Here is a 15191-nt window from a genome sequence, read left to right on the forward strand (position 1 = left end):
AGTTCTCAACTTCTTTTCATTGTGTAGTATTCTTGCTATACTAAATTACTAATACTATTATATTTTTTCTTCTACGTTATCATTTTCTGTTCCTCTCTTTTCTGTGCTGATTGTTGAGCCACTTGTGCATTTAATACATCAGCAACATTGTAATGAACGTGTTGCCTTATAACACTATGAAGCATCACAACAGTTTGGTGACAAAAAATATTATGGGGCAGTATTAGCGATATTCAACTTCAACATATTGATACTAAATTGATGCTTTGAACTATCTATTTTCTTTTTAAGTGTGATTTCAGTTATTCATAGAGTTTCACACTCCACTTTGCTCAATGAAGAGTGGTCTATAACAGGTATTGTTGGGGTTGCTGGTTGTGATTTATGGCGGCTGTGGTGCTGCAAGTACGAAAAATGGTGTGGGTGGATATTGCAGCAGTTTAATTTGCTTTTGATTTTGGTGAAGACTGTGGCATAGCTGCACAATTTGTTTAGTTTTGCCGCTAGCCTGTTAGTATGCTGCAATATACTGAAGCGGGACAAATAAGCTCAAATTAAAGGAAATGCTTTCTACATTCAGAATCTGAAATCATCCAATGCTCTAACCTTGCTTTAGACTTCAGTGTTTTCTACTTTTGCTGTTTCATCTTGTTAGAGTGGCTAAAAGTCCCACAATGGTTGGGGAATGGACGGATGGTCTCCTTATACGGACTTGGGGAATCCTCCCCTCATGAGCTAGTTTTTGGGGTTGAGTTAGGCCGAGGTGTCATATCTTGAAATGGCATCAGAGCCAGGTCCGTTCCCGTTTGGACTCTCAGTCCACGCTCAGTTGGGTCTGAGCGTGAAGGGGGGTGTTAGAGTGGGTAAAAGTCTCACATTGGTTGAGGAATGGATTGGTGGTCTCCTTATATGGACTTGAACAATCCTCCTCTCATCATTTTCTAGTGTAATTCGTGTTTGTTACTTTATGATAATACAGAAGGGCTGGCTATTTGAGTTTGGTTCTCTTGTATTTGGAAAAAGCTCTCTAAGGATTTTTCATATGTACATGTAGGGTGACATGACCAGGTACGAGAGCGGCCTAATGAACTCCACTTGTGAAGAGTTGTCCTTGCAGCTATGTATTAGTTGTGGTTAAGTAGTAAGGGGTCGTTAGGTGTGAGGGATAGAAATAAATAGTGATGGGATAAGAAAATAAGGATAGGATAAAGTTTTTTGTATCTTGTTTAGTTGTCATATTTGAGATAACTTATCTCGCCATTTATATCATAGTGATGAGATAAGTTATCTCATATATACAATTATCCTGAGATTACTTGTTCTGAACCAAACGACCCCCAAGAGTGCAACTATTGATGTGAAGTTATGTTATGTAGTAGTGGCTATCAAGTAAAAGCCTTGCCATGTAGACAAAATCCTGGTGCTTAAAGTGATAGAATTCATTATTCACCGAGTTTTGAACCGCGTAAAAAGTACATTGTGGCAGTCATGTTGTCTATATGTACTTGTTTGGGGGTATTGGAATGTTGTACTGTTTCGTCACTATGGTGGCACAGTTACTGGTCTTTTGGGTTGTAGTTGGGGCCAGAAAAAGAGTGTACTATCAAAAGGTATTACTGAATAATGATGCATGTACTTGGAGCACTTCTTTGTCCAAAGTTAGAGTTGTATACATAAAAATATAGAAAATTGTGAGCATCTCTTTGTCTATTTTGGTTGTATCTTCCAAATGTACGTATATTTATCTAAGTTAGCGTTTGGCCATAAATTTTTAAATACTTTTGACAAATATTATTTGAGTGAAAATTTGGGCAAAATTTCACCATGCGTTTGGCCATATGATTTGGAAAATATATTTCATCTTTTTAGAAAAATATGATTTATACTCATAAGTAGTAAAAACTATCAAAACTAACTATAAGTTTGTATTACAAGTCAATTGAATGTTTGATACAACAATAAAGAAAATAGTGTCCATGATACTGGAGCAATGTGGTAAATTGGAATGAGTACAACAAGTATCATTCCATACATCGTGAAGTAGACGAAGCACGTGACTTTGTTAGCTTGAGCTAATTTTTTATCATTTTCATCAACAATCATATCATTATTTAATATTCACTAAATATTTCATCACTATTTTGGTGTTCACGTAAAAAATTATGTAATACAACGCAAACAACTACTCTACAGAGGGTGTTCTCGTAAAAGATAAAAGTTGATGATAAAATTTAATTTTCAAAAGATCTCAAATAATGAGATTTGATTCAAATACTAGAAAAAATTAGTATTTGAGAATTTGGGATATATTTGTCAAATAGTGACAAATTGTATGGACAAACATTATTTGCCGAATTTTTTCCCAAAATATTATTTGGAAAATCTATGGCCAAGCACTTGTGGAATCTATGGCCAAACAGGCCCTTAGGGTCCTCTTGAATTCATACAACTTATCGAAAAAAATATCTCATCGAGGAATTTTACTTTATCTTGAATGTAATTTGATGATTATTTCTTCCTTGACTATCCTATCTTGGTGATATGCAACCGAGTGGTTAGTGCTTCTTTATTGTAAAATGTCTAAAAGACTTGGCCGATTTTTGGCCTTTTTTGTTGTGGGCACACAAATGTTTACTACGGAAAAGGGTCGATGTGGGACTCTTCACAGTATCTGCTTTGGCTCGATGCGACTAGATGAGTGGTCTTGAAGTGAAGGAGAATTATACATAATTGTTCAGTATCAACATATTTCCTACTTCTAACTGTCCTTCTAACCGCGCTAAGATAATAAGTTTGGTACAATTAACAAGAAAAATGAAAAAAAGAAAAAAGGAACAAAACATAAAATGAGAAATAGAAATGTAACTATTCTGCTTCATATTCCTTGTTCTCTACTAGTCTATCTTCCTTGGTACTTTATTCTAAATATAAAAAGGAAGAATAACTTTTTAAAAAAAGAAAAAAGAAAAAAGAACAATGAAATAGAAGAAACAAAATTGCAAATACTCAAAAAAAATTCTAATAATTTTAGAAAAATCATCCTAGCTCATCCTCTGGTGAATTTGGGCTTTTGACAAACCTACCCTGCAATAATAATAATAAAAAAAAGAATATAAAACTTGAGGTCCAAAACATAATAAAGATAAAATCAAGGGATGCATAAAGAAATTGAAATATTTTGAAGAACATGTATAAGTACAAAATTTAGAGACTTTTTTTATTTATTATATGAAAATGGATTATATAATCAAATTTACTTGTTAGATATGTTAATTAAGTGGAGTTTTGATTCCCCCTTATAAATATATGACATATAAATGAGGATTTAAGAAGAAATTGTAAATCTATCCTTAAATATAAAATTTGGTTTTTTTTTCTTTAGAAATTTTCTACATTTCTACCTAGTATAGGAAATCAATTTTTTTCCTAAAATTTAAAAGTGATTATAAAAAAAAAAATCATTCACAACAAGAAAAACTAGTATAGAAATTCATCATTATATAGTGTAAAAATAAAAAGTATTATTTCCTAAAGTTTTAAAGTGCCTTTATTTGATTTATTAGATCCCCCACCATCTTATTTGTCTGCACAATGATTGAGTTACAAGAATTTAACATTGTCAATTTTTTAATAGTAATGATAAAAATAAAAGAAAAAATCATTTACCTTTATAAGATTTAGAACTTTTATAAATATTAAAAAAAAATTGGTCATATGTTCCATGTTTTACTTTTTCTTTTTACTCATTTCTCCTTGTTTCACATTAAGGATCAAATCTTTTTTATAATAAATATATATATAAAAAATATAGTGGAAAGATTTTTTTTTTAAAAAAAAATACACCTTTTTATTTCTTTCTCTATATTTCAAGCCCAAATAAAATCAAAATAATTAATTGAACACTTCAAGTATCCCAAAAACAAAAAAAAACTCACTAAAACTTACTATCAGATTACTCAAAAAATAATTATAATGTTGATAAAAAAACGAAATAAATAACCTTAAAAAATTATGGGAAACAACTAACAATGTCTAAAAAAAAACTCTTACATTGTCAACGTATATAAGTTGATTTTTCTTCTAATAATAATACCTTCATTCTGGGTCGTCGATCCGCGTTGACTTTTCTAACTTGGTATCTAATTTTTTTAGAAAATAATCGAGTACGTCGTTTTTCTTTGTAACGTAACACACTAGCCTCTCTAATTCCTCCATTTTCTGAGAATAAGTCTATTTGTGCTAATCTGGCCTGCATCCAAAAAAAATAAAATTAAAAATTAAAACAAAATGAAATAAAATAAATAAAAAGAAAAAATATATCTTATTACTATACATTCTTCAAATTTTAATAAACTAGTTCTAATTTCTTATGGTGAAAACAAACATGTATATAACAACATAAGGGTGAAAACAAAAATGTTGATTGTAACAACAAGACACTTAAATATTTTTTTATGAAATATATGATAATAAATATATATTCAGTAGAATCGTACAAATAAAATATTTCACTATTTTTTTTATGGATATTTCATTTTTAAAAAGTGAAAATTAAAATATCAATAAAAAATAACGATAACAAAATAACAGAATAAATGAACCAACAAATAATAATAAAACAAGTAGAGAAGAATTTTATAAAATATATCTTAACAAAATGAAGTCATAATAAATGATTTGATAATAAAACACTTTATTTTGGATGCATTATTAGTCTATTACGTCAACAACAACATTATTGAATAAACTATTAAAAAAAAGTAATATTTAAAATTATAACAATCATTGTGTGTGTTAAGGATGCATACACGTAGTATTAAACTAATTATTTATTAAATACTATATTTTATATCAACAATTATTAAACTTCGATGGCTTCAAATTTAACTTCAAACAAGTATATACTAAAAGTAATATAAAACAAATTGAACTTTTCAAAAATATTCTTAATAAACACATTAGTATTATCACATAAATTCAAACTATAAAAATAATTCTTTTTTCAAATTTTATTAACGTGAGAGATTTTATATATCGAACTACGATTTTATATATTAATGTGTCAAAAAGGTCCCACTTTCTAGCTGGAAAGAGGCAAGATTGTAACAGTCATTTGATGCCAACTACCAACTTGAATATTATGTCATGAAATTCAACAAAAAGAAAAAAAAAATAGAGTCAAATAAAAAGTGTATAAAAAAGCAAGAAAAGTTTTTTAAAGAAAAAAATAAAAATATTTCTTAATAATTAAAGAGAGAAAAAAAAGCATGAAATGCACGTGTCGTGGTCCAAAAATTATGTTGCAGTTTTATCTAGTATGCTTACTACTTTCAACTAAAAATAACAGAATCGAATAAATAAAATTCTTCCTATTATTTCAAATCATAAAAGATAAAAATAAAAATAAAAAACTTACTTGTACATCATTTCCTGCAGCATCCGAACCCTGAATGTCGTCGGAGAACGGTGATTCCTTATCGGACCACGCGTTCAAAACATCATCGAAGTTCAATTTTAGTAACAACCCCGATTTTGGTTTAGGAACGTCGATTACCTCTTCTTTAATCGAATGATTTGAATTCTCCTTATTCTTCTTCCTTGTAATCGAATTATCTTTAGCTGATGATGTTTCCGCGCCCACTCTCATCTCGACGAGTCTCTCGACTTTCTTTTTCTTTTTTTCGATAGGAGGTTTACTAAATTTCGGAGTAATGTCGGTAACGTTCACACTAGAAGTATACCTCCACCAATTATCACCATCATCAACATTTCTCAATGGTCTCACCCCACCTCTCATTGTACCAAAATCATAATATTGGTACCCATTTTCGAATCCTAATCCTATCGGAAAACCATAGCAAGTGCCACCAGAATTATTCTGGTGGCGCTTACTATGACTATAACTATAACTAAATATCGACTCATTCTTGAGTTCATTCTCATCTCTTATCTTTCCCATGATATTATCAATAACACCTTCTTCGATTTCCTCATCTAAAATCGATTCAGCATCGAAATCTTCATGAAATTCTTCACACACGTCTATCGAAGCACTCCCTTTAGAGTCGATTTCTCCAGGACTCAGGCATGGTTTTTCACAAGAACTAACAGATTTATGCTCAATTACGACGCAATCAGGTTTTTCAATCAATGGAGGATGAAGCAAAAACCCCGAATTTTCGACAATTTGGTAAGGGACAACAAGGTCTGAGGAGTCATATGAAAAGGGGTAATGTGGTTTAGTGAATTTGCAAGGCTTAGTGAGGTGTTTTTTTGAGAAAATTTTGGGATAAACTGTTGATAAAAGAGCAGCAGCTTCATTGTAGGTTTGATTAGGTCTTTTTCGAGGTGTTCGAGGTTTTCTAGTAGAGATTGCAATGGGAGAATTGCTCGATTCAGATAATGTTGAAGATGGCGAAGATGATTGGGAGATCCACGAAGTAGATGGAGATTTTATAATCTCTAAATCTAATTTATAAGCTGCTCTACCACCAGCTAAACAGGATGACATTTTCTTTTTTCTACTTTCAAATATCAAAAATAAACAGAGAAACAAAACAGAGAACAAAAATTTCAAAGCCCAATCATTTGGGTACTTTTAAAAAAACAAAGTAGTTGGTGCAATACAAACAACTTTCTAAAACCCTAAAAAGAAAAGAGTGAAAAATGAAATTACTCATTTCACACCATAAACCAAACCTTTTCGAAATACTTGTTATCTACTTAAAGATTTATCAAATAAATGAGTCAAGCAGTAGGAATAACCCTACCAAAAACATAAGAAAGAATTTTGACAAATTAGACAAATGAAGTAACTAATCCCAAGAGAATCTAACCTTAAACAAGAAGAAGGGGAGAATTATAGTTGGGCAAGAAGATGAAAGCACTGAATTCAAGAAATATCTAAGAATGGGAAAAGGGGTATTTAAATAAAGGAATTCACAAGGGTTTTGGGGTTTGGCATATATATATATAAATATAACAAAAAATATGAAAAAAAATTTAAATTGTTTTGAAGTATGATAGAAAGAAAAAGGGGGTCACGGGGGAAGATAAAAGGCTAAGATTTGTTGTAAGAGTTCACTAGAAGAGATTGGGGTGTTTTTGGGTGATGGAAAATCAGTAGTACAGAAAGAAAAAAACAAACAAAGCCTACAACTATTGGATGGACCACTTATTGCTTTGTGATTTACAATTTTTTTATTTTTTACTTTTTTTTTTTTAAGAAGTCCAATTTTTTATTTTACTAAAATATCCTCTTAACCCAATGTATTGTTTGTTTGAAATCTTGTATTAACCTTCTTGATAAGTTTTGAGTATTGGATTAAATTTCGAATACTCGACACTGATGTGACATATAAATGTTGGTGGTGTACAGATGATTATTTTATAATTTGGAGTATTGTTCAGCTGATACAGTGAAGATCTGTTATGCATCTTTAATATTAGAGTGTTTAATTATAAGTTGAGGTTAAGATGTATGTCTATGTGTATCATGCCTAGTTTAAAATAAGCTCAAGCAAGTTTTGGTTGTCACAAGAATTAATATCATTGTTTTAATTTGTTTGTTTGTCTTGACTTGGTTTGATACGGAATTTAAGTAAGTAAAAACCTTTCAAATTTTATGGTCTTGAACTAAATAAATGTATTAAAATATTATTTAATCTTATGATTTTAAATGTGTAATGTAGACCGTTGAAATTACGAAGTTTTCAAATTAGAAAGATGTTTTTTTCTAAAATGAACTAAAAAAAAAAAAGCAATACAAAGAAATTAAAACAAATAAGTATGAAAATATATTAACAATTTAATTTAATCCCATCAGTGAGGTTTAATGACGCTAAGATGTATCAAATTTTACTTCTATCTTTTTAGGGTAGAAAATGATTTCGACGCATTGCAAACAAGCTATAAAACAAAATAACAATAAATGAAAGAACACATAACATGCTACAAAATCTATCATTAAAAATTAATTATCAATCATTAATTTTGTTTAATATTAAATTAATCATAAGATTATCTAAAGATCTTGTCAGACTAGCTATTAGCAATGAACTTTTTAACCAATTCATATTCTTTTTGTAGTCTATGGCACTACATAATATAAATTAAAAAAAATTGTACACCATAAAAATTATAATCTACATTATTGAAAACCACTCTCATATATATTCATTTTGTTTTACTAGAGAAATACAAAAAAAAAAAAAAGATGAAATAATAAATAGTATCTGTCTAGATATCCTAGGTTACAATGAAACATTTCAAAAATTCCAATTCTGGAAAACTCAAGAAAATATCTTTCTTTTTCATAAATTATTTAATAATATCTTGAATACATCAATTTTGAACAAAAAAAAAAAAGGTTCAAAGAAATGGTTATCTTGTTGTTTTATTATAAAGTATGGGGCAATTTTGTAACAAAGAAAGATAAATGAAATAAAATTTTTAAAAATAGGTAGAAAATACCATCTAATCCTTATCATGGGCACTCATGGATTTTCTTTGTTCTATCATAAAAACTGCTAGTACCATACCTAAAAAAAAATTAAAAAAATATTAAAAAGTGTTTCTTATCTAATGACGTGGTGTGTTGTGATTGGTTAATTGAGATTTTCATGGATGACGTGGAGTGTCTTATATGGAGTTAGAGGATTTTCACATGTATCTAGAAAAGAAAAAGAAAAGGGGTGGGGGGTGGGTGGGGGGGGTATATTTTTGGATGTAAAATGAGTGCAATGATTAAAACCCTATTGGTGTATTGTGGTCCTATATGTGTGGCATATGGCAATCCAACGTATGCCTCTTTATGATCAATGGCTTCTAATCAATATTGCACTACTACTCCTCTATGTTCTTCAAAACTTCCACAACTCCCCCCCACCCCACCCCCACTCCCCACCCACCACCCACCCACACCCACACCCCCACACCCTAAACCCTAATTTTTTTCATCGATCATGTCACGTCGAGGTATTGCAGAAAAAACAGTAGAATATGATTTAGTTTGTTGTAATTGATTAGTTAACATGTTAATTAATTGTATTCTGCAACATGAGAAAAAATTATTGGCTTTTGAAGTAAAAATCGAATCAAACTTTTCTTATAACAATGTTGTTTGTTCAGATATTTTGAAAGTACTATAGGAAATGTTTGTTATATAGACATGACTATCCAAGCAAAATTCGACCTACTTCATTATAATTGATTAGTTAACATGTTGATTAAGTGTATTCTGAAACATGAAAAAAGTCATTAGCTTTTGAAGTAAAGATACAATCAACCAATATTGGGTTATGGTGCATTGGTAGGAGTGGTTCACCCTTAACTTAGAGGTCACGAGTTCGAACCCTGGATATGGACAAAATCCTGAGAGTGCTACCCCCGAATTGGGTTTTGCAATGTGCGATCCGAATTTAGTAAAAGTTTCAAGGTAGGCTTCGAACACCGGATAGAAAACCGAAAAAAAAGTTTCAGATATTATTGGACGATTCTACGAAAATGTTGTTATATAGACATAACATGACTCTCCTTACAAATTCAATTCAATTTATCATAATTGATTAGTTAACATGTTGGTTAATCGTATTCTAAAACAGGAAAAAAAAAGTCATTGAATTTTGAAGTAATTAAAGTGCAATCTAGCTTTTTTCATAACAACGTTATTCGTTCAAATATTTTGAATTGCTATAGAAAAATATTGTTATATAAACATAACATGACAAATCAATTATTCAAAAAAAAGAAAAACTTAATCATCGTAATAAAATGTTTTATTATAAAACATGACTTCTAATTGTAGTTAAGAAAAGAATAGAAATTGAAGAACACCATATGAACAATGCCACAAAGGTAGAAACTATAATCATCATTAGAATTATTAATTTATTGATAAGCATATGAGTATAATTTCAAGTATTCCGTAATAAAATTTTGTGCCTTTTCTATTACGAGACAATTAAATGATCGAAAAAATCTAATAATCGCTTTGAATTAAAAAGTTTGATATTATGGAAATTTAAAGTTTTATTTTATTTCTAAAGATAAAATGAAAATTAATAAATTTTATTCGGGGAAAAAGTTAAAATAAATTTTTCTATCTAATAAAGTCTTGACGAGTAAAATTACTCTATTGGTAATATCAACGAAATAGTCCAAATATGCTATGTTATAAAATGAATACCATCATTGATAATTATTAAAAATAATAAATAACTTTGATATAATGTAAGCTACAATATAAGCTCACCTCAATTAACTTTTACAACTTGTTCTGCCTATAGGCCAAGACTATATATTTCAAATTGCATTTGGACTAATGAGGATGGATGTGCATTTTGTTGAAATTTGATCTCAGGTCTAACTTAAATCCCAAAAGTTAGCTTAAAGGGAGGAGAATTTCTCAAACCTTATAGCATCTGGTGCGTGGGTAATTTTTGATTTTGGGGGACTCAATATCGGGTTAGACGGACTCTGCTCTGGTACCATGTTGAAATTACGATTTAGGTCTGACTCACACCCCAAAAGTTAGCTCAAAGAGGAAGATTGTCCAAACCTTATAAGGAATCCACCATTCTCATTAACTATCGATGTGAGACTTTTTTAATTCTTTAACACATTTACCCCTTCTTTTAGGTCCTTTTTGTGCAAATACTAATTGCTAAATTACTTATTTTGTATTTTTTTTTCTTACAAATCTTCTTTTCTTTGGTCTAGGAATTTCAATTTTATAAAATTCAAAAAAACTATTATATTATATTCAGTTCTATCTATAGGGTCTACTAGAGATCCTTTTTAATTTTTTTTATGCTTGGTACTATATATATATATACACACACCGCTACGCCAAGAAAAATAAGTTGAGAACAAAGAGAATAAACAATTCAAAAGTGAACAAGTGTTTTAAAATTGGATAATTTTAAAAAAATGAAAAAGTACAATAAAATATTATATAATATTTTTTCATAGAAAATCATTTTCCATTTTATTTACATGACCTATTTATCTCAAAAAGCAAAGAGAACCATTAAGTTTAAACATGATTTGCTTTAGAAATATCATAATAGATGACCTTAGAAATATAAAGTTAATAATCAGCTTAATTAGGATGAGATTAAATTTTGTCTATGTAGGGACAAAAACAAATTGCAGAAAAAATAGAAAAGATATTAAAATGAGGTCCCAATTTTATTTGTTTAATTTTTTTTTTCTTCTTGCCTTATTTGAAATACAGTTTATTGATTGAAGAGACCTCTCTGTACAGAGTTTTCCCTTTTACAGCCTTTAAGGATTCTTTATCATAAGATATTTTCATAATATCTCAATGAGGATTGAATATTTTAATTAGGAAAAAGTCAGGTATATTTCTTTTTAGAGTTAATATATTTTTCGTTATTAAAGTAATTTATATATATTCTCAATGTTATACAAATGACTTGTATATTTTTTTTTTAATGAAAGTGAAAAATTAATTTTAATTTATATAAATTTTAGATTAGATGTGTATATTCTATTGGTTTTTCATTACCCTTTTTTAAAATTTACACCGTTAGTTTTTAAATAACATAATAACTATAATATATGCAGTGTAATTTCATAAGAAAGATATGAAAAGAGTGATTTTTATTCAGATTTTATTTTTACTTTGTGAAGATAAAATTATTTCTTTCAAAAAACAAAATAAAATTACCGCTCAAATATAAAAGCAAGCTTAAAAAAACATAATAATAAAGAAGTCATATTGAAAAAGGGAATAAAATGAGAAATGAATAGTATCAACAATAAATAAAGGGAATAAAATGAGAAATGAATCGTATCAACAATAAATAATACATTAGTTCAAGTAAAGGAAATTACTAATAATGATAACATTTAATAAAATAGTAGGATAGTAATAAATAAAATAATATTGGTAAAGGAAACTAAAATGCTTAACTCACTGTTAATCTTTTATTTTAATCCTCAATCTTTAAGTCCTTTTATTTATGATTATGTTCTTGGTAAGTTGATATAGCGTCATGTCTCCTCATATCAAACTTGAAATATTGCCTTAATATTATTATTTTTAAATTGATCTAGTTACAAATTACATTGCTAATTTGTTGATAAATTACACATATTTATATTTAATTAATTATTGGTAAATATAATTTGTGCCTAATTTTTGTTACTATCTAGACCGTCGTGATTGACACCCACACTAACTCTAAGGTAGGAGAACGGTTACTACAACCAAAACAAACAACTAAACAAAAAACTAAGGCATTTAAAAATACAAAAGCAATTTTAAATAACTAAATTATTTATTTAGGGACTAAACAACTAAACAATGTGAAAATACAACCCCTAGATCTTGAAAGTCATTGTACCAAAACTCTACTAACGACAAGCCTAAGAACAAGGGGTACAACCCAAAACTAAGCTACACCTTAACGAATAGTCTGAGTCCGAAGACAGTGGACTTAAACAAAAGAGAACTCAAGGCAGCCCGGAAGAACTAGCTCACCCTTGAATTCGACACGGTCACTAATCTTCTAAACGAAGTCTGTCAATAGCCGCTGAAAGAAACCTTGTACATAACAAAAATAAGGTACACAACCATAGTGTACTAGTAGAATCACACAGTTATCCCACTAAGTGAAACATATATAAGTAATCTCAACATTATAAAGAAGGCATATACCAAACATATACAATATCATTATCATTCACATTAACGAACAATTTCACAATTCTCAAAAATATACCATTAGATCATTTTAGAGCAACGATTAGTCCTTCAAGTTCAATCATCATTAGATATGAACATAATCATCACAAGTAGATACACAACACAATTCAATGGTCCTCTCATGGAACCCAAACCCAAACTATTAGTTTGCAGGAATGTGGAATTCGATCCTATAATTATGTCGGAATGTGGCAATCGATCCCAAAATTGTGCCGGAAATCAGAATGGGCAACCCAATTCAATAGTTGTACCGGAACGTAGCAACCAATCCAAATTAGCTTGCTGGAACGTGACAAACCAATCCCCAATCACACACCACAATCACAAGTACACCATTAAGATCATACAACAAGAGGTGATTCATGTCATACAATTATTCAATTATCCTCAATTACGATTAGGGTGATCAATAATGCAACATTTACATACATACGTGCATTATAACGAAGCAATTACAAACATACATCACACCAATATAAAATCACAATCATCACCTACCTCGAATCTAAGCTTGAAACCCCTAAGACACTTGAATCTTCACTGTCCGAATTATTTCCGCATGTTCTAGGTCTACAACAATTAATATACGCGAGAATCAACAATCAAAGGTCTAAATATTCGAATTATAACAAACCTAATAACCCTAGACCAACCCAAGATCCTAATAACCAAATTAGAATTTTTTCCGCCATAATTCTTAGATCAAAACCCTTTCCCCATCGATAATAACCCAAGAAAATAGGTTCTACGGATCGAAAAAATGGATTTGGGATGTTAAAACCTTACTTTTAGCCTTAAGAATGGTGAAATATTGTCAAGAACTCGTCTGGGGTCGCCTCCTTAGCCCTAAAAGTCGAGCATACAAAATATGGTCGATCGTTTAGGGGTTTATTAGCGCCTTTAATTTGCGTCTGGCCCGCTCCAGCGCGCAGAATTCTGTTCCAGCGGCCTCGACGGAGACAACACGTACCCCATTCACGGAAGATCATTTTCGGGAGTTTTATTCGCTCAAATTTAATTTCGTAAAGTGGTACGAATTTCTTATCTTCTTAGCTATCCACTTATGCAATAAAATTTCTCAATCATTACTAGATTTTTCTACACCTTGATACCTCCGATTTCATTCAAATCTGAACTAGGTTGAAAAATTTCAAGTTACTACTAGAAAGTTTTCTAACTCCAATTCTTTCTTCATTAACTTTTCCATAACAACAGAATCATATCGTTACAATTTTTTCTTTTTATTGTTTAGCCGAAGAATTTATCAGTCGCTAATTTTAGATATTCACAGTTGCTAGGACGTCATTTTTATATTCAAAATGAAAGAAGTGGATTCTTGATGAGTATACCAATTTTTAAAAATTATTAGTTATTAACTTTATATTGCAAATAAAAATTATCATAAGAATGGCTTGAAAATTGAAAAAAAAAAAGTGAACTAGATATAAATATTTTTTTGTGACATTTTCTGTTGGAAATATATGCTTATAATAATAGTGAAAATTAATCACGAAACTAATAAAGGTAATAGTGGAAACATGCATGTGATGACTAATAGATTCCAGGTATTAATAAGTAGTTAAAAACATGAAGTTGTTCGATGATAGGTCTGTTTCTCACTGAGGTTATTTATTAAAAAAAATTATTAAAAAAATTCGTTATATATTTTTCGAAATTTAATTTTGTTAAATTTATTTATTTTCTATGTGGATAGGGGAAAAGAAGCTTGGCGACAAGAGGAATGAATCATAAGAGAAGCACTAAGGTCTATTGTTTTGAGTTGTGATTTCAATTTATATCTTAAAATAAAAGACAGTTTTATCTATGAACAATAAAGTTATAAGTAATGCATGAATTTCATAAAAAGTAATTTGATTGTGTTTCGGAATGAATATTGACGATATTGCATAATACATATAAGTCAAATAAAATGTTATGTTTACAATGACAGGTACATGAGTAACACATAAAAACCTTCAATCATAAGGAATTAAGGATAGCAACGATTAGAAACGATCGTTAATTCAGTAGGTTGCGGAGAAAAGAGAGAAATCCAATCAATCAAAAAAATAAAAAGTTAACTAAGTGCACTAGTTTAAACCCTACACTTCTCCTCACGAGGGAAATATTAATAACTCAGTTGATTGACTATCTAAAATCTCACCTTGTTGTTACGGGTTCACTTTCATATACTGTGATCCCCTCCTATTTCCCATTCCCTACCCCACAATTTTTTTTTTCAAAAAAAAAAAAAGGAAAAAAAGTAATACAAACAATATTAACTTTCCATGGCGATGATTAGTAGTTGATATGATAAGATGATTAGTCACACTGGATTAAAATACGATAAAGACTCTTATTAGTCAGGGACGGACCCACATAGAGTTCACTGGGTGCTCGAGCACCCATTAATCTCGTCTCGAAATACATGTACCTATATAGAAATTAAGTGGTATTT

General features: G+C 29.7%; 1 protein-coding gene across 2 annotated transcripts; it reads right to left on the reverse strand.

Annotated features, from left to right (window-relative positions):
- Window positions 1-2844: 2844 nt before the first annotated feature.
- On the reverse strand, window positions 2845-7141 carry LOC101255506 (protein CHLOROPLAST IMPORT APPARATUS 2). Of its 2 annotated transcripts, none has more exons than XM_004242756.5 (3): window positions 5417-7141; window positions 4094-4249; window positions 2845-3084 (listed from the first exon to the last, which is right to left on the reverse strand). In XM_004242756.5, exons 1-3 carry the CDS (start codon window positions 6509-6511, stop codon window positions 3037-3039), a joined length of 1299 nt encoding a protein of 432 aa, XP_004242804.2. In that variant the 5' UTR covers window positions 6512-7141; the 3' UTR covers window positions 2845-3036. The 2 variants fall into 2 exon arrangements, with proteins under 2 accessions (XP_004242804.2, XP_010323337.2); XM_010325035.4 differs by having other exon boundaries at window positions 4051-4249.
- Between the last annotated feature and the right edge of the window lie 8050 nt (window positions 7142-15191).

Source organism: Solanum lycopersicum, chromosome 7, assembly GCF_036512215.1.
Source record: "Solanum lycopersicum chromosome 7, SLM_r2.1".
Lineage (NCBI taxonomy): Eukaryota > Viridiplantae > Streptophyta > Magnoliopsida > Solanales > Solanaceae > Solanum > Solanum lycopersicum.

What these genes read in the sequence shown, in the direction of transcription:
- LOC101255506 (XM_004242756.5), bottom strand. Translation starts at nt 6,511, where the DNA reads ATGTCATCCTGTTTAGCTGGTGGTAGAGCAGCTTATAAATTAGATTTA. An exon ending in CTGCAGGAAATGATGTACAA is followed by an intron (nt 4,250 to 5,416) that starts GTAAGTTTTTTA and finishes TTTTGGATGCAG; the next exon opens with GCCAGATTAGCACAAATAGA. An exon ending in ATCGACGACCCAGAATGAAG is followed by an intron (nt 3,085 to 4,093) that starts GTATTATTATTA and finishes TTATTATTGCAG; the next exon opens with GGTAGGTTTGTCAAAAGCCC.